Here is a 25,862-nt window from a genome sequence, read left to right as displayed (position 1 = left end):
GGATGCCCTGAGAAAGTCCTGCAGACTCACTGGGGGAAGATGTTGTGGACTTGGGCTGGCCCATTTCACTGTCGTCTGCTGTCCTCCCTTCCACTGTTGGCAATAATTTTCCAGTTATATCCCTCACCAAGGGAGCAGTCTCAGCATTGAAGTCCCTGGTGGGAAAAAAGGGACACAAGTTTCTGTGAAAGCATTTTGATGAGGAGGGAGGAGAGGGAGAGGTTGCTGGTGTTGGGCAGGGAAGGCTTGGAGGGGCTGTAGGGCTCTGCAGGGTCCTGGTGCATTTCCTCCACCACACTGTCTGCTGCAGTGGGCAGCTGGGGCAATGCTTCTGCAGGTGTGCAGGTCTGGAGCCAGGCCCCAGAGATCCCCCTCCACACCAGCCTGGCTGCAGCCTCACAGAGAGTTCTGCACTCCCTTTGTAAGCACAGCTGCTCTGTTAGCTGGGACCCAAACTCTGCCAGGAGCTGGGCACACACCGACTGCACCATGCTCCGAGGAAGAGCATCACTGTCTGCACCCAAGCGCTCCTCACAGTGAGGAGCAGCACCTTGCCCTTGAGAAAGCTCCATCATGATGGTGCTTATGAATTTCTCCGTGGGGGACACTTGCTGTTCAGGAGGCTGCCGGTCTCTGCTTTGGGATGCTGAGAAGTCACTTAGCAGAGAGTCATTGCTGTGTGCCCTTGTGTCCAAGGGCTGTGCCTCAGCCTGCTGGGCACAGGTGTCTCTGGAAGCTGGGAGCAACCTGCTCCTTAGCTCATTGCATACTTCCTTGAAAACTTCAGACAAATCAACTCCAGGTGGTGCCTGTGGCAGCCTTGGCACTGTTGGGCAGGTTGCCCAGCATTTGCCCTGCTCCTTGTATGCTGGCCCACCTTGGTTCTCCCCTTTAGGCACCCTCTTGGCTCCTGGGGAGGAGCAGGAGTGCCCGGAAAGGTGCTGGTTAATCAGGGGAAGAGTTCTCCTCTTTACAGGTCCTTGCAACATCCATGGCCTTCACAGTGCTTGTCTGGAAGACTGAGGCCTGACTGCAGGCGTGGAGCAGACACGCTCTTCAGTTTCCCTGGTCAGGGCACAAATGTCCCGCCTGGCTAGTTGAAGGGAAGTTGAAGCAAGAAGAGAGGGCTTTTGTTCTTCCACTTCCAAACCACAAGATGGAATCTCTGCAGCAACTGACCCTCTTTTCCTCAGAGGCTCTGCCTGCAATTGCTTAGGGGACCATGCTCTTGAAAAAGCCCTGCAGGACAGTTTCTCCCTGAGCTCTGGAGGAGCCTTCTTTATAATGCAGACGGAGGCTCCCAGACCTTCCACCCTCACCAGAATGTTTTGGACAGCGTCCTCTGCCAACTGGGTGGCCACTGCATTGTCAGTGGTGAGGTCATCTGGGAGGCCTTGGTGTTTCAGGGCCTTTAGAGGCACGCCTTCTCTAGGAGCAGGGTTTCTGAAGCGTGGAAAAGCTTTCCTTGCCAGCCAGATGTGGGTTTGATTTGACATCTGCTGTTGATGTGCGTTTATAAGAGGCTTGGCTGAAAGGACATGTCTCTGCTCTGGAGTGCTCCATGTGAAAATCCGGCCTGAGTCCTGCATTCACACCTCCCTGCCACAAAATGGGGGCAAAAGTGTCTGTGGGGCAAAAGTGTGGGGCCGGTGTGGCTTCTCCCATGTGCATCCTCCATGTGGGTCACTGGATTGGGGCTGTAAGGATGACCCTGTGTTTACTTTGTGAGGGGAATCTTCCAGGCTCCTCACAGCTGCTGAAGACAGGTGTTGAGCATGCCGATGCTTGTGCACTCGCTCTCAAGATCTCTGTGTACTCACAGGGAAATGGGCGTGTAAGATCCCTATGACCTGCTTCAAAAGCGCTGTCATGATGCGCTCAATTTCCCTGTTCCTTTCTTCCACCCTGTCCTTCTGCAAGAGAAGCAAACAAGAAAGGCCAAGTGAGCCTGATCCTTCCCTCCCTGCGCTCCATCCATCCCACCTGGCAAAAGTCCTGTACCCCTGACGCCAGCCCCAATGGCCACACTCTCACATGAAGGTGACTGCTGTCCTGCTCTGAACAGCCAGGCAGGGAGAGGGCTCATTATCACAGGGCAAGCGATGGGCACAGGAGGCTTTCTCGGAGGCTCCAAGGGATGCCCTGGCACACTGCTGGGCCTCGCTGTGGTCCCTATGGGCCAAGCGCAGATTTCTGCCCAGGAACCTGGAGGTGCTGCCTGTTGGTTTGCATGGGGCAGGGGAGGAGGTGAATGGGGCTGACAGGACAATCCCAAGGGCATGCAAGTGTGTTTGAGATGCCAGGACTGGGCCCTGATGCTGGGTGCAGAGTGGTGGAGCAGAGGTAGGCAGGGGGCTGGCTGACTGTGGTCTTTGGGGTCCTTCTTTGGGGGAAAGGGACTGCAAAGAAGCAGAAGGATTTGGGGAAGTGGAGAAGCACCTGGGGAACCTTGGAGAAGCCAAGCAAGAAGCAGCTGTGGGAATACTGTGCTCTTCAAGGCCAGTTCACGCTGGCAGCAGAGCCTGGGGAACAGTCTCCGTATTGCCGAGCCAGAGGCCAGAGATCCAGGAGCCACGGGACTGTCCTGACGGCACTGGGAGCTGCAGGTGCTCCCAGTCCCTGGGAGCTGTGCCTCCTCATTGCCTGCTGAGGGATGGGAAACCAAACCTGGGCTTGGAGGGTTGCATGCTCTGGTGCCCTTGTGTCTTTGAGGAAGGGGCAAATGATTCTCAGGCGAGTCACACATCTGAGGTGTGAACTCTCTGTGCAGAGCAGGCAGGCAGCCTGCAAGGGTGCAGGGGACATCCTGGTCTCTGCAGGCCCCGCCTGTCTGGTTATCGGCAGGTTTGAGGAGGCTGGAGGAAGCTTTGCCACTGTCTCTGTTCAGCCATGTACCTTTTGTCTCCTCTTCCCAGAGGCCCGTGAACTCCTTGGGCTGGGGAGAAAAGGCAGCCCATCCCAGTGGGATGAAACCCGGGCCTGGCTGTGCTGCATCACTGCAAGCATCTGCCTGTGGCCCAGCTATGGGGAGAAAGAGGGGTGGGATGCAGGCAGCTGTGTTTGCACCTGCAGCCCCTGAAGGGCAGGAATCCTGGCTCTGTTTCTAAGGCAAGCGCATGGCCGGTCATGGCTGGGCTGAGCTCAGCTCAGAGCTGCCCTCTGCTTCTCAGTGCTGAGCTCACCATGTCCATGGGGGTCTTGGAGCATCTGCATGCCCCAGCTCTGCCCCAGAGGCCAGGAAATAGAACTCCCATCCATCCCCACTGCCAGCCGCTCCCTCCATCCAGAGTGGCCATTTGCCTCCTGCTCCGTGGCCATCCCCAGGATCCTCTGCAGGAGACCTGCCATTCTGGCACTTAGGGGAGCTTCTCCCTCCTGCCTCAGCCGCTCTCCTCAAAGTGGCAACTCAGCGGTCCTGGCCAGGACAAGAACACGGTCACCATGGCGACCCCAACCATCACAGTGGCCTTCAGGGCATGATGTCACTCCCATCACAAAGCCCTCGTGGTTGCCATGGGGACCCCATGACCATGTCCTGGCAGTCCCCCATGGGGGGAGCTGGAGTCAGCAGCATGCCTGGGCAGCAAGGCCAGCCCCACACTCCAGTTGTGTTAACAGAGTGCAGGTGGCAGGGTGAGGGAAGGTATTCCTCCCCTTGGCTTGGCACAGGAGAGACCATGTCTGGGCACGAGGTCCAGTTTGAGCTCCCCAGCCCCAGACAGAGCTGGATGCATTGGCACAAGCCCAGTGGAGGCCCCTGAGCTGGTTGGGAGCTGGAGCACAGGATGTATGAGGCAAGGCCAAGGGCACAGACTATGTTCAGCCAGAAGAAGAGAAGGTGCAGGGGGATCTTGCTGCTGCCTGCAGCTGCCTAAGGGGAGGGTGGGGGGAGGATGGAGCTAGACCCTTCCCAGGGGTGCCTGGGGACAGGACGAGGGGCAACAGCTCAAACTGCAGCTGGGGAAATTCCCATGCACCAGAGAAAGGAAAAAATCTCTGTAACCTGAGGGTGGTCCAACACTGGGCCAGGGGCCCAGAGTCATGGGGGTATCCAGCCTTGGAGACAGTCACTTGCCAGACCCTGGGAAACCTGATCTGGATGGCTACATTTGCAGCAGGGGCTGCAATGGAGAACTCCAGCACCCCCTTCCCATCCTGGCAGATCTGTAACTCTGAGAACAGTTGGATGGGTTTCTCTCCGACTCTGCCTGGCTTCACTAGCATTGCCTGCACTAGTCCTTCTCTTGAGATTGACCTGATGCAGAGAAACCCTGTGGGAAAAAGCTTCCCAGACTTTATTCACAGCACAAGATGGCTGTAGCTGGACGAGCAATTGTGCCAGCATACGAGTCTGTGCTGGGGGAGGGAGTGGGGGAAGAGGGTCACATCTGTCTGGGAGTTTGTCCATGAAGGCACAAATCACAAGGTACAGCCATAGGAGAGTAAAAATGCTGCCATTCGGCTACTGTATGAGAATGGGCAGTGTGGGAGCACACACCAGTGTGCTTGCCAGGCAAATGCAGGCCTCCTGGGAAAGGCACCAGGACATGGAGGGTGCAGAAGAGAAGAGCCCAGGTTGTTCCCTGTTCTTCTCTAAAGAGGAAAGAGAGACTGAGTCCAACATTAAGAATTACAGAATCACAGAATCACAGAATGGTTGAGGTTGGAAGGGACCTCTGGAGATCATCTAAGTCCAACCCCCCTGCTCAAGCAGGGTCACCTACAGCACATTGCACAGAATCGCGTCCAGGCGGGTTTTGAATATCTCCAGAGAAGGAGACTCCACAACCTCTCTGGGCAACCTGTGCCAGTGCTCTGTCACCCTCACAGTGAAGAAGTTTTTCCTCATATTCAGATGGAACTGTCTGTGTTTCAGTTTGTGCCCATTGCATCACATCCTGTCGCTGGGCACCACTGAAAAGAGTCTGGCCAAATCCTCTCTACACCCTCCCTTCAGATACTTACACATATTGATAAGATTCCGTCTCAGTCTTGTCTTCTCCAGGCTAAACAGGCCCACCTCTCTCAGCCTTTCCTCATACGAGAGATGCTCCAGTCCCCTAATCATCTTTGCAGCCCTACGCTGGACTGACTCCAGTAGTGCCATGTCTCCTTGTAGTCGGGAGCCCAGAAGTGGACACAGTACTCCAGGTGTGGCCTCACCAGGGCTGAGTAGAGTGAAGGATCACCTCCCTTGACCTGCTGCCAACACTCTTCCTAACGCACCCCAGGATACCATTGGCCTTCTTGGCCACAAGTGCATAGTGCTGGCTCATGGTTAACTTGTTGTCCACCAGCACTCCCAGGTGCTTCTCCACAGAGCTGCTTTCCAGCAGGTCAGCCCCTGGCCTGTGCTGGTGCATGGGGTTATTCCTCCCTAGGTGCAGGACCCTGCACTTGCCTTTGTTGAACTTCACGAGGTTCCCCTCTGCCCACCTCTCCCGCCTGTCCAGCTCCCTCTGAATGGCAGCACAGCTCTCTGGTATATTGGCCCCTCCTCCCAGGTTTGTATCATCAGCAAACTTGCTGAGGGTGCACTCTGTGCCTTCATCCAGGTCACTGATGAATAAGCTGAACAATACTGGACCCAGTATTGACTCCTGGGGGACACCATTAGTTACAGGCCTCCAACTAGACTCTGCGCCAGTGAGCACAACCCTCTGAGCTCCGACTTTCAGCCAGTTCTCAATCCACCAATTCACTGTCCACTCATCTAGCCCATACTTCCTGAGCTTCCCTATGAGGATGTTATGGGAGACAGTGTCAAAAGCCTTGCTGAAGTCAAGGGAGACAACATCCACTGCTCTCCCCTCATCTGCCTAGATGGTCATCCCATCAGAGGAGCCTTACAGGTTCGTTGAGTAATATTTGCCCTTGATGAAGCCATGCTGACTACTCCTGATCACCTTCTTTTCCTCCACATGCTTAGAGATGACATCCTGCATGAGCTGCTGCATCACCTTTCCAGGGATGGAGGTGAGGCTGACTGGTCTGTAGTTTCCTGGGCCCTCCTTCTTGCCCTTTTTGAAGACTGCAGTGACATTGGCTTTCTTCCAGTCTTCAGGCACCTCTCCTGCTCTCCATGACCTTTCAAAGATGATGGAGAGTGGCCTAGCAATGACATCCGCCATCTCCCTCAGCACTTGTGGGTGCATCCCATTGGGGCCATGGATTTGTGGGTATCAAGTTTGCTTTAATGATCTCTAACCCAATCCTCCTCCACCAAGGGAAAGTCTTCCTTTCTCCAGACTTTCTCTCTTGCCTCCAGGGTCTGGGGTTCCTGAGGGCTGGCCTGAGCAGTAAAGACTGAAGCAAAGAAGGCATTCAGTAACTCTGCCTTCTCTGCGTCCTTCGTCACCAGGGCACCCACCCCATTCAGCACTGGGCCCACATTTTCCCTAGTCTTCCTTTTGCTACTGATGTATTTGAAGAAGCCCTTCTTGCTGTCCTTGACATCTCTCGCCAGATTTAATTCCAAACGGACCTTAGCCTTCCTCATCGCATCCCTGCATACTCTGACAACGTTCCTATATTCCTCCCACGTGGCCCGTCCCCCTTTCCATTTTCTGTATACTTCCTTCTTCTGGTTGAGTTTTGCCAGGAGCTCCTTGCTCATCCATGCAGGTCTCCTGCCTCCTTTGCTTGACTTCCTTCTCATAGGGATGCACCGCTCTTGAGCCTGGAGGAAGTGATGCTTGAGTATCAACCAGCTCTCTTGAACGCCCCTTCCTTCTAGGGCCCTAACCCATGGGATTCCTCCAAGTAGCTCCCTGAAGACGCCAAAGTTTGCTCCCTGAAGTCCAGGATTGCGATCCTACTCAGTGCCCTGTCTCCTCCTCACAAGATTCTGAACTCCACCATCTCATGGTCACTGCAGCCAAGGCTGCCCTCGACCTTCCCATCTCCAACCAGCCCTTCCTTGTTTGTTAGAACAAGGTCCACCAGCACACCTCTCCTTTTTGGCTCCTCCACCACCTGTGTCAAAAAGTTATCATCACTGCTCTGCAGGAACCTCCGGGACTTTTTGTGCCTAGCTGTGTTGTCTCTCCAGCAGATATCAGGGTGGTTGAAGTCCCCCATGAGAACCAGGGCCTGGGATCGTGAGGCTACTTCCAGCTGTCTGTAGAAGGCCTCATCGACTTCCTCTTCCTCATCAGGTGGCCTGTTGTAAACACCCACAACAGTGTCACCCATGCTAGCCTGCCCTTTAATCCTTACCCGTAAGCTCTCAACTCGCTCTTCATCCACCCCTTAGGCACAGCTCAATACAGTCCAGTTGCTCTCTCACATAAAGAGCAACTCCACCACCTCGCTTTCCTGGCCTGTCTTTCCTTAAAAGCACATAGCCATGCATGACAGCACTCCAGTCATGCCAGCTATCCCACCATGTCTCTGTAATGGCAATGAGATCATGGCCCTGAGACCGCACACACATCTCTAGTTCTTCCTGTTTGTTCCCCATGCTGCGTGCATTGTTGTACAGGCATTTGAGAGAGGTGATGGAGCATGCAGGTTTCCCAGGAGGGATACAAGAGGATCCTCCATAGCCACATCCCATGCACACTTCCCCGGCTGCATGCACCTGCTGGAGGCATCCTGACTTGAGGCACATTTTGCCAACTACCCTGTCACTATAACTCTCCCCTTCCCCCATCTTTCCTAGTTTAGAGCCCTCCTTACCAGGTTGGTCAACCTGTTGGCAAAGAAAGACACGCGTGCCCCGCTTAGTGAGGTGGCTCCCATCTCTCCCCATCAGTTGTCGATCTTCCAACAGGGTCCCATGGTTGTAGAAACCAAAACCCTGTTGCCAACACCAGCGGCGCAGCCAGTCGTTAACCTGGAAAAATCCATCTTCTCCTCCTCTCATCCATTCCCCTCCCTGGCAGGATTGAGAAGATGACCTGGGCTCCCAGACCCTTTACCACCATCCCCAGAGCTCTGAAATCCTGTCTGATGGTTTCCAATTTGCCCTTGGTATCATTAGTGCCCGCATGGAAGAGCAGCAGGGGGTAATAGTGTGACGAGTGGACAAGCCTTGGCAGTCTTTCCATGACATCTCATATTCGAGCCCCTGGCAGGCAACAAACCTCTCTAGATAAGAGGTCAGGTCGGCAGATATGTGCCTCCGTCCCCTGCAGCAGGGAGTCACCCACAACAATCACTCGCCACTTCTTCCGGGTGTTCCCACAGGGTGCAGGGTCTGTTGTCTCAATTACTTCCCTTGAAGCTATGCCCATCTCCTCCTCCTCATCCTGGAGGGCACTACACCTGTTCTTCAGGTGCAAGTCTTCGGGAGGAGTAGGAGCCTTTCTCCTCCCACAAGCAGTGACCAGTTTCCAGCCTTCTTCTACCATGTTATGATGTACCGTTTCACACGGCACAGAGCCCTCTGGCAACTCCACTGCTGTGGGGGTTTGGGACTCCCGAAGCTGCACAGCCTCCGAGAATACCCTGTCTATCTCTTGCTCTGCTTCTCGGATGCTGCACAGCCTACTGACTTCCTCCTGTAACTCCCTTACCTGATGACACAACTCATCAACAGCAGCACACCTCCTGCAGGAGAGCTGACTGCCAGCCCAGGCCTCCCGGAGAGGCCCCAAGCACTCCCTGCAGCCCAAGACCTGTAGAGCTGCATCTACTGTCAGAGGGTCTGTCTGGGTCCCAGCCTCTGACACAGCAACTCCAACAGCCACTGGGGAACGCGCTGTGCGGCATGTCACAACCATACTTGAGGAAACGTACGCCACAGGGAACAGAAACGAAGGTTCCTTCATGCGCCCTTCTGCGCGAACTGCTGCGCAAACTGCTGCATCTGTTCGCTGCCTCTGCAGCTGCCCGTGTGTGTGTGAGAGAGAGAGAATAAAGGCTCTCTAGAAACTAAATTACGACAAGTAGAGTTTTTCGACGACAACCAGGACATGCTGGGTGACGACTGGCTGGAAAGCAACTTTGCAGACAAGGACCTGGGGGTCCTGGAAGACAACATGGAGAAACACAAGCCAGCAATGTGTCCTTGCGGCAAAGGCGGCCAGTGGTTTCTTGGGCTGAGGCAAAGGCGGCCAATGGTCCGCCAGAGGGCTCTGGGCCGTGTGAAACAGTACGTCATAACATCGTAGAAGAAGGCTGGCAACTGGTCACTGCTTGTGGGAGGAGAAAGGCTCCTACTCCTCCCGAAGACTTGCACCTGAAGAACAGGTCAATGCTCTGACAGCAGGGCAAGGGCTCTGTGCCTGCAGGCTTTGTGTCGGCAGGCTCTGTGCCTGCTATCTAATCAGATCCTCAGGCAGAAGGGACCTCAGAAGCACATCCTCCTGCTGTGAGCGAGATGCTTGCCTGTCATTTACTCCGACACACATGCCCTCACAAACACTATCCAAGCCATGTGCCTGCTGCTGGCCTATCACCTGCAGAGACAGGAGTGACCACAGAATCAACAACCTAGCCTTGTGCCTGTTGGTAGCCTGTCAGGCACACAGGCAGAAGTGATCTCACCATGAACATCCAAGCCATTTACCCGCTCTTATCCAAGCAGGTCATCAGGAAGAAGTAACCTCATGAGGACATTGCCAGGCCACACACCAGCTACTGGCCTGTGAGGGACTCTCAAGGAATTAACCTCACAAACACACATCCCAGACATGGAATTGCTGCTGGCCTCTCGGACGCTGAGGTGGAAGTGATCTCGCAGTCCTCAACAAAGCCATGGAACTGTTACTGGCCTATCAGCTACTCAGTCATAAATGACCTCACAATCACCATCCAAGCCATAGGCCTGCTGCTCGCCTGTCAGGTCCTCAGGCAGAAGTGACCTCACAAACAATTACCCAAAGCATTAGCCAAGGGCTGCCTGATCAGCTGCTCAGCTACAAGTGACCTTACAGCCATCTACCAAGCCCTTGTGCCTGCTGATGGACTTGCAGCTTCTCTGATGGACAAGACTGAGCTATGTGCCTGCTGCTGCGTAATCAGGGAGCCAGGCACATGTTACTGCACAATCAACATCCAAGCCACGTGTTTCTGTGGTCTTTTCAGGCGCTCGGACAAAAATTACCTCACAACCAATAACCCCAGCCATCTGCCAAATGCTGGCCTATCAACTGATGAGCTAGAAGTGACCTTAAAGTCATTTCCCAGCCATATGCCTGGTAACTGGCCCATTGCCTGCAGAGGCAGAAGTGACCTCACTGAGCCATGTGCCGCCTACTGCTCCAAGACCTTCTTAGACACCCCATAATAATGTTCCCAGCCTTCAGCCTTGCAGTGTCCTAGTAGCTGATCAGATATAAGTAACCTCACAATCAGCATCCAAGCCATGTGCCTGCTGCTGGTCTATCAGGCTGAGACAGAAGTGACCTCACAAGTAAGGATGCAAACCTTAAGCTTGCTGCTGCCATTCCTGCTGCTCATACAAGTGACCTCACAATTGAATTCTAAGCCCACGTGCCTCCTGCTGGCCTATCAGGTTATTCAGACAGAAATAGTCATAGTCCCCCTTTACAGCCATGGGCCTGCTACTGGCCTATGAGCTTCTCAGACAGACGTGACATCCCAATGACCTCATCAGCCACGAGCCTTCGGCGGGCTGCTTATTCTGTTGTCCCCTCTTGAAAGAGACTGCTTCTCCAATGACATATTGCACAGGAAGAGATCCGCCCTTTAGGTTAATCTCCCAAGAGCATACACATCTCAAACGAGCACCTCGTCTGAAGGGTTTCACTCTTCCAAAGAGCTTCAAGCAAGCTAAGGTCTATCCTGGAACGAGCAATTCCCACATCCCCCTCCCTCTCCCTCTGCAAACTCTGCTGCAGATGAAAGCTGAAACCAGGGAAAACAAATGAGAAGAAAGGACGTTGAGAGCATGTGAGGCATGGGTCTCAGAGCAAGGAGAAACACTGGGATTTAGTCAGCATCCTGGCTGGAGAGCATGCCAAGAGCTTCAAAAACTGCAGGCCTCAACCAACTCAGGGCCATGTTGCAAAATGTGCTCAGCTGGGTTGGACACCTGAACTGTCACATCAGAAATGACTTCCATAGAGGAGAGAGGAGCATGTGGAAAGGTGAGGAACATAATTCTGAGGGGGCTTGCAAGTTATTTGCATAAAACAACTTCAGCTTGGCAAGCTGATTCTCAGCTATGACCCGTGAAGGAGTTCCTGCTGACTTGCCGGAAAGTGCTTGAGCATCAGGCTACAGTTTTCAGGGTCCAAAAGCAATGTTGTGATTTGTGCCATTTTCAGCACAAACAATAAGCTCTGAGCCCTTGAAACATCACTCACTGTAGTATGCGCATCTGGTAGCAGTGGTTGTAAGAGGCCAATTATTTTCTGAGGAAATACTTTGTCTTTGGAAGTTCTCCTTATTTGCCCATTTTGAAAGGGAATGACTGTGGCACTGCTGCTCGAAAGAGTACTCCTGAGCGCTCCGTCATGGCAAATCCATTTCCTTGTCAATTGTGTGGGTGAAAAAAGACCCACGTTATCTAAACTGCTCTCTGCAGCCTCCTCCTGGATGTCAGCCCCTGGATTTCTTGTTGCAGAGTCCAGGGCAGTGTGCAGTGTGCAGGCTGCAGGTTGCAGGTTGCAGGTTGCAGGAGAGAGCCCCAAAGAAGCGAGCCTTTTGGCAGACAGAGCTCAAGACACTCCCCCACCCCTGCTATCTTTCACCCGACTGGAGGGGGGTTAACTGGATAGCTCATTAAAGGGCTAATTGGGGGATACTACTGCATTATTAGCCAAGCGTTTCTAGGGTCCTGCCACATCAGAAGAAATGAGTGTCTCCATCAATTATGTGTATGGGTAGTATCCCCAGTTAGCCCTTGCTAATTGGAGAGAGAGGCAACTACTATGCCCCTAGCCTAACAAAACTTGTGGTTGGACAGATCTCACAAGTGCTAAAATTCAAGAATCTCCAAAAGGAAGCCTTTCTGGAAGATGATCTCTTCTACTGCAAATACACCAAGCTGCGTATTTATATGTATTTCACAGTCGGAATGGCAGATGTGGCTGGAGATCCTGGGAAGGATGGAGGCAAAAAGCAGGTTTGGTTCACATCTCAGAGCAACGAGAAATATGCCCTGGCCTTTAGGCAGCACCCTGGCTGCAGATCCTGGCAAGTTCTTCGGAAACTCAAGGCCTGAACCACAGCACAGAAAAGGCAGCAGGTGCCAAGCATCCCTGGCTCACACCGCCACAGCAGCCTGAGTCCTGCAAGCAAAGTCACCTCCTCACATCCCAGCACTCCCCAGCTCCCCATCCTGGCAACACTCCCCATGCACAGTACTGCTCTCTCCAGCCGCCTCCTTCTATGCCGAGCAGCAAAACACTGGGGCCACCACCCAGCCCCACCACAGGGCACCCCTGCACTGTGGCACACCGCACCCACCACTCCTCCCCTCACAGAGGGTTGCTAGCCAACACTCAGTGTGCATCAGGGATACACAAAGCACAGCACCACACATGGCAGCAGCCAGGGCACCCCCAAGGGCCACAAAACACACAAAGGCCAACTCTCCATCCCTTCCATTCCCTCCTAGTCCTCCAAGGCCTTGCAACAGGCACTTCCTCTCAACAGCCAGGCACAGCCCAGCGCCTGCTCACTTTCCACCTCCAGGAAACAAAGAACAGAGAGATCGTTCAAATCTTAGAGAAAAATCTCACAAGCCTCCTGATGTTTTCATAGGACAGAATTTCTACAGCGTGTAAAGACTGGAGATCAGAGATTACTGTTGCCGCTACAGTCCTACCCATGCAATCATTCCTTGAATTACCAGAGCCAGCTGTGCTGAATAATAAACTATTGCACGCCAGTGCTGGGCAGTTTTCTGACCTAGAACACCGCTTGCGATTCCCTTTCATTCATGCAAATATAACACAAAGGGCTTTCCATAGTCCAGTAAAGTTAGAGAGGGAGCTTCCATAACTGCCTGCCTTAACTCTTTAAATGCTTTTTCTGCCTCCAGAATCCGCACATCTAAATCTGGTTCACCATCCTCAGTTAACTGTTTTAATACCTTTGCTTTTTCACTAAACCCAGGTATCCAATACCTATTAAATCCTATCGCACCTGAAAAGGCCCTAACCTGCCTTTTCCCCTGAGGGACTGGTACTTCTTGGATTGCTTGTATTCGCTCCAATGATATCAATCTCTCTCCTGACCAAATTATCATTCCCAAATAATTAACTTGCTACTGGCACAAGTGCATTTTGGCAAGAGAGACTTTATGTCCCTTTTCTGCCAGGGCACACAACAGTGTTTTAGTATCTTGCAACCAAATATTACAATCAGTACTTGCAATCAACAAGTCATCTACATATTGTATCAGTTTAGTGCTCTTTTTCACAGCGCAATCGTTTGTAAATCTCTTTTCAATATTCTTGGAAACAATGAGGGGGAATCTGCATATCCTGGTGGTAGTTTGCTCCATGCATCCTGCTATCCCTTCCCAAGTAAAGGCAAAAAGGAACTGAGAGTCTTTATGTTCTGGTGTACTACAGAAAGCTGCCGTTAGATCCAAAACAGTAAAACAGCTTGCATCTGCGGGAATTTCTGTAAGGACTTGGATCGGATGATGGACCACAGGGTGTGGTAGATCCACTATTTTATTAATTGCTCGCAAATCTTGTACAAAGCGGTATACCAGTTTCCCATTTGGGTCCAGTTTTGATTTCTTGACAGGCAATACAGGGGTATTACAGGGGGAAGTACATTGAACTACAGTTCCATTCTTCATCAAATCAGCAATCACAAGCTCAATTCCCTGTTCAGCCTCCTGGGAAAGGGGGTACTGTTTTATGGCAAGCCACTCACACTGTTTTACCGAAATTTTCAGAGGCACTGATGCATTCAGCAGCCCTGCTTCGTTTCCAGACTTTGCCCAAACATGTTCAGGAATATCTTTTAGCTCCCTCGGGATTAACTGTGCTTCCACCACTGCCATCATCTGGCCTATTATTTCTGGCAGTTCTACTATTATACTTGCACCGTCAAATACAATTCTCGCCTGCAATTTTTCCAGTATATCTCTTCCCAAATGGTTTGACTGGGCTGCTTTCCATTACAGCAAATAGATGATATAAACAACGGGTACCAATTGCTACTAATAAAGGGACAGTAGTCCTCAGAATTTTAAGGTGCTCTTCAGTGCCTTGTACTTGTGTTTCTTCTGGACTTAATTCTCCTGAATAGGCTGTTAACATGGAGTAAGTTGCCCTGGTAGCTACTAAAAACTCAAGGTGGTGGCCATTAATTCTTATTAGGGTCCCAGCTCTGTCTCCTACCACTAATTTGCATGCTGCTAGTGATTCAGGTTCCCCTTCCTTCTGCCATTGCTGGGGATCATGCTGCAGAAATTCCTCCATCTCTTCTGCACCTTTATAATCCTGTGATCTCCAAATGGGAGGGTTTCCGAATCTCCCCTCCTCTGGGGCCGAATGGGACTATCTCCTTTCCAATGCCCCCTTTTCATACAATATGCACAGCAATTTGGGTCCAGCTGTCCCCCACCATTCCTGCTCCTCTGGTCCCTCTTCCCTTTTGACCTTGACCTCTCGCATTCATTCCCCTTCCTTTCACCTTTGGAATTCCTCCCAACGCTGCTGCCAACACACTCACTTCCGCTTTTGTCTTTCCATCTCCTTCCTTTCTCTTTCTGACTTTCCGTCATATATGTAAGTTGATAATGATAGTATCTTTGTAAATTCTCTGCCTGCCATCCTGGAGCATGTTTTCTAAAATACTCATGGATATCGGGTGCCGCTTGCTGGGCAGATATGCTCACTGCCAGCCTTTCATTAAAATTTTCCACAGATATCCCTGCATAGTGTAATAGGCCTTGCCACAAGTGATTCCAAGAATCACAGAATCACAGAATCACTGAGGTTGGAAGGGACCTCTGGAGATCATCTAGTCCAACCCCCCTGCTCAAGCAGGGTCACCTAGAGCACATTGCACAGGATTGCATCCAGGCGCGTTTTGAATATCTCCAGAGAAGGAGACTCCACCACCTCTCGGGGCAACCTGTTCCAGTGCTCTGTCACCCTCACAGTGAAAAAGTTTTTCCTCATGTTAAGATGGAAGTGTCTGTGTTTCAGTTTGTGCCCATTGCCTCGCGTCCTGTCGCTCGGCACCACTGGAAAGAGTCTGGCCCCATCCTCTCGACACCCTCCCTTCAGATACTTGTACACATTGATAAGATCTCCTCTCAGCCTTCTCTTCTCCAAGCTAAACAGGCCCAGCTCTCTCAGCCTTTCCTCATACGAGAGATGCTCCAGTCCCCTAATCATCTTTGTGGCCCTTCGCTGGACTTGCTCCAGTAGTGCCACATCCCTCTTGTACTGGGGAGCCCAGAACTGGACGCAGTACTCCAGATGTGGCCTCACCAGGGCTGAGTAGAGGGGGAGAATCACTTCCCTCGACCTGCTGGCAACACTCTTCCTGATGCAGCCCAGGATACCATTGGCCTTCTTGGCCACAAGGGCACATTGCTGCCTCATACTTAACTTGGTGTCCACCAGCACTCCCAGGTCCTTCTCCGCAGAGCTGCTTTCCAGCAGGTCAACCCCCAGCCTGTACTGGTGCATGGGGTTATTCCTCCCCAGGTGCAGGACCCTGCACTTCCCTTTGTTGAATTTCATGAGGTTCCTCTCTGCCCACCTCTCCAGCCTGTCCAAGTCTCTTTGAATGGCAGCACAGCCCTCTGGTGTATCGGCCACTCCTCCCAGTTTTGTATCATCAGCAAACTTGCTGAGTGTGCACTCTGTGCCTTCATCCAGGTCATTGATGAAGAAGTTGAACAAGACTGGACCCAGTACTGAACCCTGGGGGACACCGCTAGCTACAGGCCTCCAACTAGACTCTGTGCCACTGATCACAACTCTCTGAGCTCTGCCATTCAGCCAGGTCTCAATCCACCTCACTGTCCACTCATCTAACCCACACTTCCTGAGCTTGTCTATGAGGATGCTATGGGAGAGAGTGTCAAAAGCCTTGCTGAAGTCTAGGTAGACAACATCCACTGCTCTCCCCTCATCTACCCAGCCAGTCATTCCAGCATAGAAGGCTATCAGATTGGTTAGGCATGATTTCCCCTTGGTGAAGCCATGCTGACTACTCCTGATCACCTTCTTTTCCTCCACATGCGTGGAGATGGCTTCCAGGATGAGCTGCTCCATCACCTTTCCAGGGATGGAGGTGAGGCTGACTGGCCTGTAGTTCCCTGGGTCCTCCTTCTTGCCCTTTTTGAAGACTGGGGTGACATTGGCTTTCTTCCAGTCCTCGGGCACCTCTCCTGTTCTCCATGACCTTTCAAAGATGATGGAGAGTGGCTTAGCAATAATGTCCGCCAGCTCCCTCAGCACTCGTGGGTGCATCCCATCAGGGCCCATGGATTTGTGGGTGTCAAGTTTGCTTAAATGATCTCTAACCCACTCCTCCTCCACCAAGGGAAAGTCTTCCTTTCTCCAGACTTTCTCTCTTGCCTTCAGGGTCTGGGGTTCCTGAGGGCTGGCCTGACCAGTAAAGACTGAAGCAAAGAAGGCATTCAGTAACTCTGCCTTCTCTGCATCCTTCGTCACCAGGGCACCCACCCCATTCAGCAAAGGGCCCACATTTTCCCTAGTCTTCTTCTTGCTGCTGATGTATTTGAAGAAGCCCTTCTTGTTGTCCTTGACATCTCTCGCCAGATTTAATTCCAAAAGGGCCTTAGCCTTCCTCGTCGCATCCCTGCATACTCTGACAACATTCCTATATTCCTCCCAAGTGGCCTGTCTCCCTTTCCACTTTCTGTATACTTCCTTCTTCTGGTTGAGTTTTGCCAGGAGCTCCTTGCTCATCCATGCAGGTCTCCTACCTCCTTTGCTTGACTTCCTACTCATAGGGATGCACCGCTCTTGAGCCTGGAGGAAGTGATGTTTGAATATTAACCAACTCTCTTGAACACTCCTTCCTTCCAGGGCCCTCACCCATGGGATTCCTCCAAGTAGGTCCCTGAAGAGGCCAAAGTTTGCTCTCCTGAAGTCCAGGGTTGCGATCCTACTTGGTGCCCTGCTGCCTCCTTGCAGGATCCTGAACTCCACCATCTCATGGTCACTGCAGCCAAGGCAGCCCCCAACCTTCACATCTTCCACCAGTCCTTCTTTGTTTGTTAGTACGAGGTCCAGCAGCACACCTCTCCTTGTTGGCTCCTCCACCACCTGGGTCAAGAAGTTGTCACCAATGCTCTGCAGGAATCTCCAGGACTGTTTGTGCCTAGCTGTGTTGTCTTTCCAGCAGATATCGGGGTGGTTGAAGTCCCCCATGAGAACCAGGGCCTGGGATTGTGAGGCTACTTCCAGCTGTCTGTAGAAGGCCTCATCGACTTCCTCTTCCTGATCAGGTGGCCTGTAGTAAACACCCACAACAGTGTCACCTCTATTAGCCTGCCCTTTGATCCTTACCCATAAGCTCTCGACTCGCTCTTCATCCACCCCTAGGCACAGCTCAATACATTCCAGTTGCTCTCTCACATAAAGAGCAACTCCACCACCTCGCTTTCCTGGCCTGTCTTTCCTAAAAAGTACGTAGCCATCCATGACAGCACTCCAGTCATGCGAGCTATCCCACCATGTCTCTGTAATGGCAATGAGATCATGGCCCTGCGACCGCACACACATCTCTAGTTCTTCCTGTTTGTTCCCCAAGCTGCGTGCATTGGTGTACAGGCATTTCAGGGAGGTGATCGAGCATGCAGGTTTCCCAGGAGGGATACAAGAGGATCCTCCATAGCCACATCCCATGCGCACTTCCCTGGCTGCATTCACCTGCTGGAGGCATCCTGACTTGAGCAGTCTTTTGCCAACTACCCTGTCACTATAACTCTCCCCTTCCCCCATCTTTCCTAGTTTAAAGCCCTCCTTACCAGGTTGGCCAACCTGTTGGCAAAGACCCGCATGCCCCGCCTCGTGAGGTGGATCCCATCTCTCGCCATCAGTTGTCGATCTTCAAACAGGGTCCCATGGTCGTAGAAACCAAAACCCTGTTGCCAACACCAGTGGCGCAGCCAGTCGTTAACCTGGAAAGTCCGTCTCCTCCTCCTCTCATCCATCCCCCTCACTGGCAGGATTGAGGAGAAGATGACCTGGGCTCCCAGACCCTTTACCACCATCCCCAGAGCTCTGAAATCCTGCTTGATGGTCTGCAGTTTGCCCTTGGTGTCATTGGCGCCCACATGGAAGAGCAGCAGTGGGTAACAGTCCGAAGAATGGACGAGCCTTGGCAGTCTTTGCATGACATCTCTCACACGAGCCCCCGGCAGGCCACAAACCTCTCTAGACAAGAGGTCAGGTCGGCAGATAGATGCCTCCGTCCCCTGTAGCAGGGAGTCCCCCACAACAATCACCCGCCGCTTTTTCCGGGTGTTCCGGTAGGGCACAGGGTCTGTTGTCCCGGTTACTTCCCTGGCAGCCATGCCCATCTCCTCCTCATCCTGGAGGGCACTAAACCTGTTCTTCAGCTTCAGGTCTTCAGGAGGAGTAGGAGCCTTTCTCCTCCCACGAGCAGTGACCAGTTTCCAGCCTTCTTCTATGATGTTATGTTGTACCGTTTCACACGGCACAGAGCCCTCTGGCAACTCCACTGCTGCAGGGGGTTGGGACTCCTGGAGCTGTACAGTCTCCGAGAATACCCTGTCTATCTCTTGCTCTGCTTCTCGGATGCTGCGCAGCCTACTGACCTCCTCCCGTAACTCCCTTACCTGACGACACAACTCGTCAACAGCAGCACACCTCCTGCAGGAGAGCTGACTGCCAGCCCAGGCCTCCCGGAGAGGCCCCAAGCACTCCCTGCAGCCTGAGACCTGTAGAGCTGCATCTACTGTCAGAGGGCCAGTCTGGGTCCAAGCCTCTGACACAGCAACTCCAACAGCCGCTGGGGAACGCGCTGTGCGGCGTGTCACGACCATACTTGAGGAAGTGTACACCACAGGGAACAGAAATGAAGGTCCCTTCGCACGTCCCTTCGCGCGCCCTTCTGCACAAACTGCTGCGCAAACTGCTGCGCAAACTGCTGCGCAAACAGAATTGCTTGGGTGTCCCTCAGACTTTTGCCTTTCTTCCCAGATGCTTTCCCAGTTAATGCCTATTTGCTCTGCAGCTCTTGTTTTTAAAGCTGGATTTTGGCATGCCATTTCGCATGCTGCCCAATCATTTTTATTATTATAATCCCAGTTCAGATTTACTTGTGGCCAAGGTTGTCGGTTTCCATTTGATCTGATAACTCCCTGTCCTTTTCCAGTATCCGTTCTCTATCCCCTGGCTGAAATATCTGTTGTAACAATACTTGAACATCCCCCCCAACAAGGGCAATGTCCCTCTACTATTGTAGAAAACAGTCGAGCTGCCTTCTCCGGCTCTCGCCACACCCGGGGCATTTGCTGTCCCCATTGAACTAGATCTCCCAGAGCCCACAGCCGATAAAGATGGACATGCCAGACGACTGGAGGGGGCTGCTGGCCCAGTGCCACTGCTGCCCCCGCAGCTGGGTTAGGCATCACAGCTCCAACCATAGGAGCTTGCAAAGTGACAGATTAGTTTCCTGAGGGAAGCAATGGGTATAGGTTAGAAGTTTGAGCAGAAGTGGATTCAGGTGCTGAAGCAGAGGAAGGAGGAGGAGGGGCAAGGCCGTTCCTTGAGTCTCCCAGCATTTGTTGCACAAGCATACAGCTTACCTTACTTGAATCTCCAAACCTCCCTGGATATTTAAACGCCCAGTTATCCCAAATATACCAGTAGTTCATTTGCTGAGGTTTCCAGCCCTCCAAGCAGTCAAATGAACCCTCCAGAGACCATAGTTCAGAGGGCGTCCCCTTCTCGAGTCTGTAGTGGCCATTCCTCCTGACAGAGGGTAGTTGTTCTACCCTTACTGAGACCTGAGGTATCTTCCAGTTTTGCAGAATTTATGCTAGCAGTGAACCCCATTTTACCTTTGCTACCAACCCCCCCACAACTCGTGCTGGCCTGGTTTTACTACCTCTGTAGTGAGCGTTGCCACCACAAAGACTGTCAGGTGAACTCACCCTGTGCCAGCTGTGTCAAATGCAGTTCCAGTACTCACCGGACTGGAAGCCCTCAGTGCCCCACCAGAGTTGCCAAACTGATAAAATTATCTGTTCTCTTTTGTTCATTCGTGGGCACAGGTAGTGAGCAGCAGGAGTCAGATTTCTTAGTTGCTAAGTTTGATTGCTAGCAATAAGGCCCTTCTTGTGGTCCCTGCCAAGCTAATGTAGCTAATCTAGAGAAAGAAGAGGGGAAATCTTGTTCTCCTTGCTCCCTTCTTGATGGCAGACTTTTAGGGTGCAGCCACATGATGGGTGGGATTAATCTCCCCTGAGCATCCCTGTGCTCAGGGCAGCTGTCACGTCTCAGCTAATCATCGCAGGCCCGCTTGCTTGCTGGCGAGGAATAGGCCAGAGAAGACCTGGCATGAAGGGTGTGTGGAGTGGAGAGGGCCAAACGGTCCAGCAAAGACATTCCCAAAGCCCTACAGATGTGACCCACTTGGCACCAATTGTCCAGGGAGCCACAGGTCAGTTGGAGAAGTGGATAATTTATGTATAGACAGAGAGAACATGACTCTTGAAAAAAATTCCCTGTTCTCAAAACATGTCAGTGGGTCAAGTTAAGCTGAAGTTTCACACCCATCACATCAGGGGTCTGCAAGAGGTTTTTTTGATGTGGCATGAGGAGTTTCATTTGCCAAATGTCTAGGGCCATTCACAAGGACGGGATGTGTCCAAGGCATCTTCTCAGCCCTGCAAGATATGGCATAGGAAAAAAAATCACTCTTCTGGAGTGGCAGCTAGAGGCTGCATGGGGTACCTTTGATATCAAAAGCGATTTCCACACCCTCTGATTAGGCAACAGCGTTCCTCTCCATCCACCCCTAGATATGGTCTGCACAGGTTGTGGTGTCCAACGAGCAATTCAACTCAGGCAAAAGTAAAGACTCCCATTTTCTCAGCTGGAAGTGCTCTGCACTCCTGCCAGGAAGCCACTGCCCTCAGAGACAGGTGCAGTCCCACTGCACCTGAACTGGGCAAACAGAACAGGGTACTGGTGACAGGCTCCATCAAGAGCCTCCGGGGTGGTGAGGGGACCAACCAGGTCCAGGGTGCATCCAGAGGAGCCCATCCAGAGCAGCATAAAACAAAGACAAAGACAGGACTGGAGACAGGTACACCTACAACATAGCCCTGGACAAGGCTGAGGACCCCAGCCAGAGCTTAAGTGGAGGCCTTGGAGCAAGGGGCAGAGGGTGCGTGAGGGCAAGTCCCCTGTGGGGCTGGTCAGGGCAATTGAAGCCTATTAGTGCATCCAGAGCCCTGACACTCCTAGGGGAGATGCTCTGCCTGACTTGTTATTCCCAGGCAAACCAGGAAAAATGGACTAGGGATGTGAAGGTTGAGAGAGTCTTGGCTGCAGTGGCTGTGGGATGGTGGAGATCCAAACCTGGAGAGCAAGGAGAAAGGCAAAGAGCACCACTACAGCCCTGGACATCCAGAGAGCAGATTTTGGCTTGTTCAAGGCTCTGTGTGGCAGGATCCCACCTTACACCCCTCTTAGGCAGGACAGTAATTGAGTGCAGGGCTCAGCCACACAGGCATACCCACCAGCAGCTTGTTGGCCCAGGACTGCTCCCTTTCATCACCCTTCCGCTCCATTTTCCCAAGCTTCTTCCTCTCTGATTCACCGGGATCCCTCCTCTTCCTGCCTTTGGCCCTTCCCCTGAACATCACAGAATAAACTGTCACATTCCCACAGACTCCTTACTACATCCCAAGAGACATTCTACACAGTTTCCAAAACCCTTTCCAATATTTTACAAGAGTTTTGCCTTTTCCCAAGAAACCAGGAATAATTTTGTCACAGAGTCCTCCTTGACCTTCTCCAAGGTTACACCGGGGAGGTGCCTGCAGTGCCCATTCAGCAGTGATCCAAGAGCCCTGCTCTCTCTCACTGTCTCTGTTATACACTGCTCATTAGTGTTTGAGTTGCATTAGTGTTTGCTTGTTGTGTTTGTGGGGTTTTTTTTTTTTTTTTTACTTTTGCAGTCTCTTGTCTTTGCCTTTGACGTCAGTAGCCATTCACCACCTATCCTTACAGACCACATGTTCTTACCTTCCAGATAGCCATACAAATGCTGTGTAATATTTTTGTGAACATTGGGACAATAGAACAGAGCACAGTGTTAGCACATTTGTGGATGACTCCAAATTGCAGGGAGCACTCAATAGCCTGGAGGGCTGGCTTGCTCTTCAGAGGGACCTCAACATGCTGCAGCATTTGGGCTGACAGAAGCCTCCTGAAATTCAGCCAAGGCAAGTGCAGTGTCCTGCACCCGGGGTGCACTGAGCCCAATAGCCCCTTGCAAAAGTCTGGCTGGGGCCAAGTGGTAAGAGAGCAGCTTTGCAGAAGAGGACCTGGGCATCTTGGTGAAGAAGCTGATGAGGAGTCAGCCCTGTGCATCAGTGGCAAAAGGCAACAGCCTGCGGGGCTGTGTTCCTAGGAATGCAGCCAGCAGGCCAAAGGAAGGGGTTATTACCCTTCCGTTTGGAAGGTATGAGACCACATGTGGAGTCCTGTATTCTTTTGAGGGCTTGCCAGTACCAGAAAGACAAGGACAAATTGGAGTGGGTCCAGCAAACGGCTACCAAAGTGGTCATGAGGAGAGGCCAGACGAAATATGGCTCTGGCTTGGCTTACTCTGCTGGCCAGGGGATGGAAAGGGAGCCTCTGCTGATGAACTCACGTGGACAAATGTCCCCACTGGAGACAGCTATGTTTCCTCCAGTGGCCACCCCAGGTAGCCAGAGCCAGGTGAGAGGAGGGCTCCAGGCAGCCCTGGAGAAGGGCTTCAGGGACAGCTCCTCTTGCCTATAGCAGCAGGCTGAGCCAGGCTTCCCCACTTGCTTTCATCCCCAGGCTCCCTGGAAAGGCTTGGAGGCCATGAGGGGCTCTGCAGGCACACTGCCTGCGGGCTGTGCTGGCATTGGCCTCAGCAGGCTGAATTGCCGACATGCTGGCACTGAAGTCCCTGCCTGCAGGAGTAAGTAAGTGCTCTTAGCCACACATGGGCAATGAAGGCCTTCTCAGATGCCTTCATGTTTCCCTATGGCCTCTATTTCCTCTCTTCTCTCAGTCCCCAGCTGACCTCTTCCCAAGGTCCCCGTTTCGTGTGCCCAGCATACATGCATGCCTGGCATACCCCGAGGCACCTGCAACCCCAGGAGGCACCTGCATAGGTTTGGGCCACTCTGCTCGCCTGGATATAATCACAGGAAAGCAGAGGAGCCAGGGTAATGGGCCAAGATGCAGAAATGTACCTTGGACATGTGCAAACCTGAGGGAGAGGGCTCCAATCCCAGGAACCCACAGTCAGAAAAATGTGGTCATAACAGCCTACGGAACAAGCTCACTTTTCACCTGAAATTCCTTTCTTCTGTTCCCATCCAAAGAAATCTATGACATTTTTATAGCCCCCAAAGGCAGGACCATCGTTTTGTTTACTTAGGAAAAAAAGAAGTAAGGCAGTGATGTCTCTTCTGTATTAGGACATGTTTCCCCACTGACTCTTCCCATTCAAGAAATTCAGTATTCCACACATCTACAAGGCATGTCAGGTGTACGGCATATGCCTGTCCAGGTCCTCTGTGCCAGTTCAAAACAAAAGCAAAACCAATTTTGTCTGTCAGGTCAAAATCTACTGTGCCATGGAGCAGCGAGGGCCAGCTGCCCCCTAAGGGATGGTGTGCCAGGACCCCAGCTGGGTATCATGGCCAGCAGGGCAGGGGCCTCGCCAGCCAGGACCCGTCCCACAGCGCCTGAACGAGGGATCAGGGCAGACATGGGTGGAAGCTGGGGTCAACCGAGAGTCCAGATCACTAGCCACATTTGTGGTGATGAGGCAGGTCCAAGGACAAGCCAGGATGTCAAACCAAAGGTCAGGGTCAGGATCGGGTCCAGTGATGGTAAGCAGGGTCAGACACAGATTACAAGACAGGTCCATAGTGATGAGACAATTCTGGGGTGAAGCCAGGAAGTCAGCATGAGTCTGGGTCCAGATCAGTGGGGTCCATGGCCAAGCACAGACGTGGCTGGGGCTGCACTGAAGACCAGCACTACTACAACATAGCTCAGAGATGGACTTAAGTCCAGGGCTGAGCTGAGATGGGTTTCCTGGGCCCATGGACAGAGGGTGTGGGGCTGATCAGGGCCGTTAGGGCATAATTATGAACTCAGAGCCCTGACATACTGTGAGCTCTGGGTGCAGGGCAGGGCTTTCCTGAGCACTTTCCTCAGGGCCTCCCTGACCTCCCTGTTCCGCAGCCTGTAGATGAGAGCACTGACCAGGGGTGTGAGGATGGTGTGGAAAAAGGAGACCACTTTGTTGAGATGTCTCAGACTGGGAGCTCTGGGCACCATGTAGACAATGCTAGGGGTGCTGTAGAAAACAGTGATGATGGTGAGGTAGAGCAGCAGGTGGAGAAGACCTTTAACGCACCTTATTGTGTCTGTGTTCCGTCCAGGAAGCCAGCTGCAGGAGCAGCTCTGGGAAGGGGCACATCAAAGGCACACCAAAAGTAGATGCGCATGCAAGATGACCAGGAACTGCACTTCACCCAGGTGCTTTCATTGTAAGCAAATGAAAGTAAAGGAAGAGGACATGTTCTGGGCTTTTATCCCTGTTCCAGATACTACTGCATTTTGCCTGAAAGAGTCTTCTGCTAAAAATATAGGGAGACCACTAGAAGCAAGAAGCAACAGCAATCCTAAACACTACCACCTGGAAGAAGGGCCACAGGGCTAGAATCCTTCACGTTGATTTGTTTTCACCTATGTCAGGAAGTTATCCTCAATGCGCTCCAGAAGCCTCCTGGATTGCTTGTGCCGTGCTGTGTTGACCCACGCCTCCTACCCTACTCACTGGCTAGTCTGGCTTGATGGTCAGTGGTGCTTACACGCACTGACATACACACCCACACAATATGCACACACTCCAGTCTCTCCAGCTGCTGGCATCCCAGGCACATCAGCCCTATGACTCCCAGTCCCCCATGGCTGTCACTGGGACCTTCTTACACACACGTGCACACAGAATAAAGAGCCCCCTCACCCTGGAAAATGGCCCGACGTGTGTACTGACCAGCAACCTGTTTACATGTCATCAGTTCCTTTTATCCCATTTTTCCTCGATTTTCTCATGCATCTATCTCCCCAAACCACCTTAACCCTTCCCTTTTCCCGCCTTTCCTTCTTCTCTAAACACCCCATAGTAAGTCTTGCATAATCCCAAAATGTTCTTCCCAGCATCCCAGAATAAGTCCTACATGCCCAGAGGCAGTAAACCCCATCTGCAGTGTGCAATGCCATCCTGGGAGGCCCTCCCGTTGACCCATCTGGGTGAGTCTCTCACATGGATAAGCTGGACCTGTCTCTGATTGAATATTTCTCCCCTGGAGTTTTTAATTGTTTCTCTGAAAACAGGGTGATTCATGTCCCAGAAACGCCAGTTCTTCAACTTTCTTTCTTAGGGAAGTGTGTGGCTTTAGATCAGATTAAAATGCCTATATTGGGTATGTGTGAAACAGAGCAGGCCAAGTGCATCCCACCTGGCCACGACTAGATTCTGAGGACATCGACTCCACAAAGCATTTCCTTGCAATGATCATAACAGATATGGGCCATAGCATCCGTACATCTGTCTTGATGACCCAGCAAGTTCTCTCCAGTCCTGTCTGTCTTTCCCCCACAAAAGGATGTGTCACACATTCAAGATCTAGGATTTAAAAGGAATTAAAGTGACAGCAATGCAAGCCAGGCAGACAATAGCAC

At 52.2% G+C, this 25,862-nt stretch overlaps 1 protein-coding gene across 1 annotated transcript; it reads right to left on the bottom strand.

Moving 5' to 3' along the window:
* Positions 1-140: 140 nt before the first annotated feature.
* On the bottom strand, positions 141-25,666 carry LOC136994013 (uncharacterized). Its single transcript, XM_067310049.1, has 6 exons — positions 25,640-25,666; positions 24,342-24,578; positions 15,378-16,703; positions 1,821-1,913; positions 1,307-1,499; positions 141-910 (listed from the first exon to the last, which is right to left on the bottom strand). Exons 1-6 carry the CDS (start codon positions 25,664-25,666, stop codon positions 141-143), a joined length of 2,646 nt encoding a protein of 881 aa, XP_067166150.1.
* Positions 25,667-25,862: the final 196 nt, after the last annotated feature.

This window comes from Apteryx mantelli, chromosome 23 (assembly GCF_036417845.1).
Source record: "Apteryx mantelli isolate bAptMan1 chromosome 23, bAptMan1.hap1, whole genome shotgun sequence".
In the NCBI taxonomy this organism is placed as follows: Eukaryota; Metazoa; Chordata; class Aves; order Apterygiformes; family Apterygidae; genus Apteryx; species Apteryx mantelli.
Note: the sequence above shows the minus strand (reverse complement) of the source record. Positions and strands in the feature narration are given on the sequence as shown.

Excerpts from the sequence above, each read along its gene's own strand:
- LOC136994013 (XM_067310049.1), bottom strand. The coding sequence starts at position 25,666 with ATGTCCTCAGAATCTAGTCGTGGCCAG. Across the intron at positions 16,704-24,341 it reads ACAGGCTGCGGAACAGGGAG|GCTAAGGCCCTTTTGGAATT; the intron begins GTCAGGGAGGCC and ends GCGACGAGGAAG. Across the intron at positions 911-1,306 it reads CATTCTGGTGAGGGTGGAAG|GAGCCAAGAGGGTGCCTAAA; the intron begins GTCTGGGAGCCT and ends GCTCCTCCCCAG.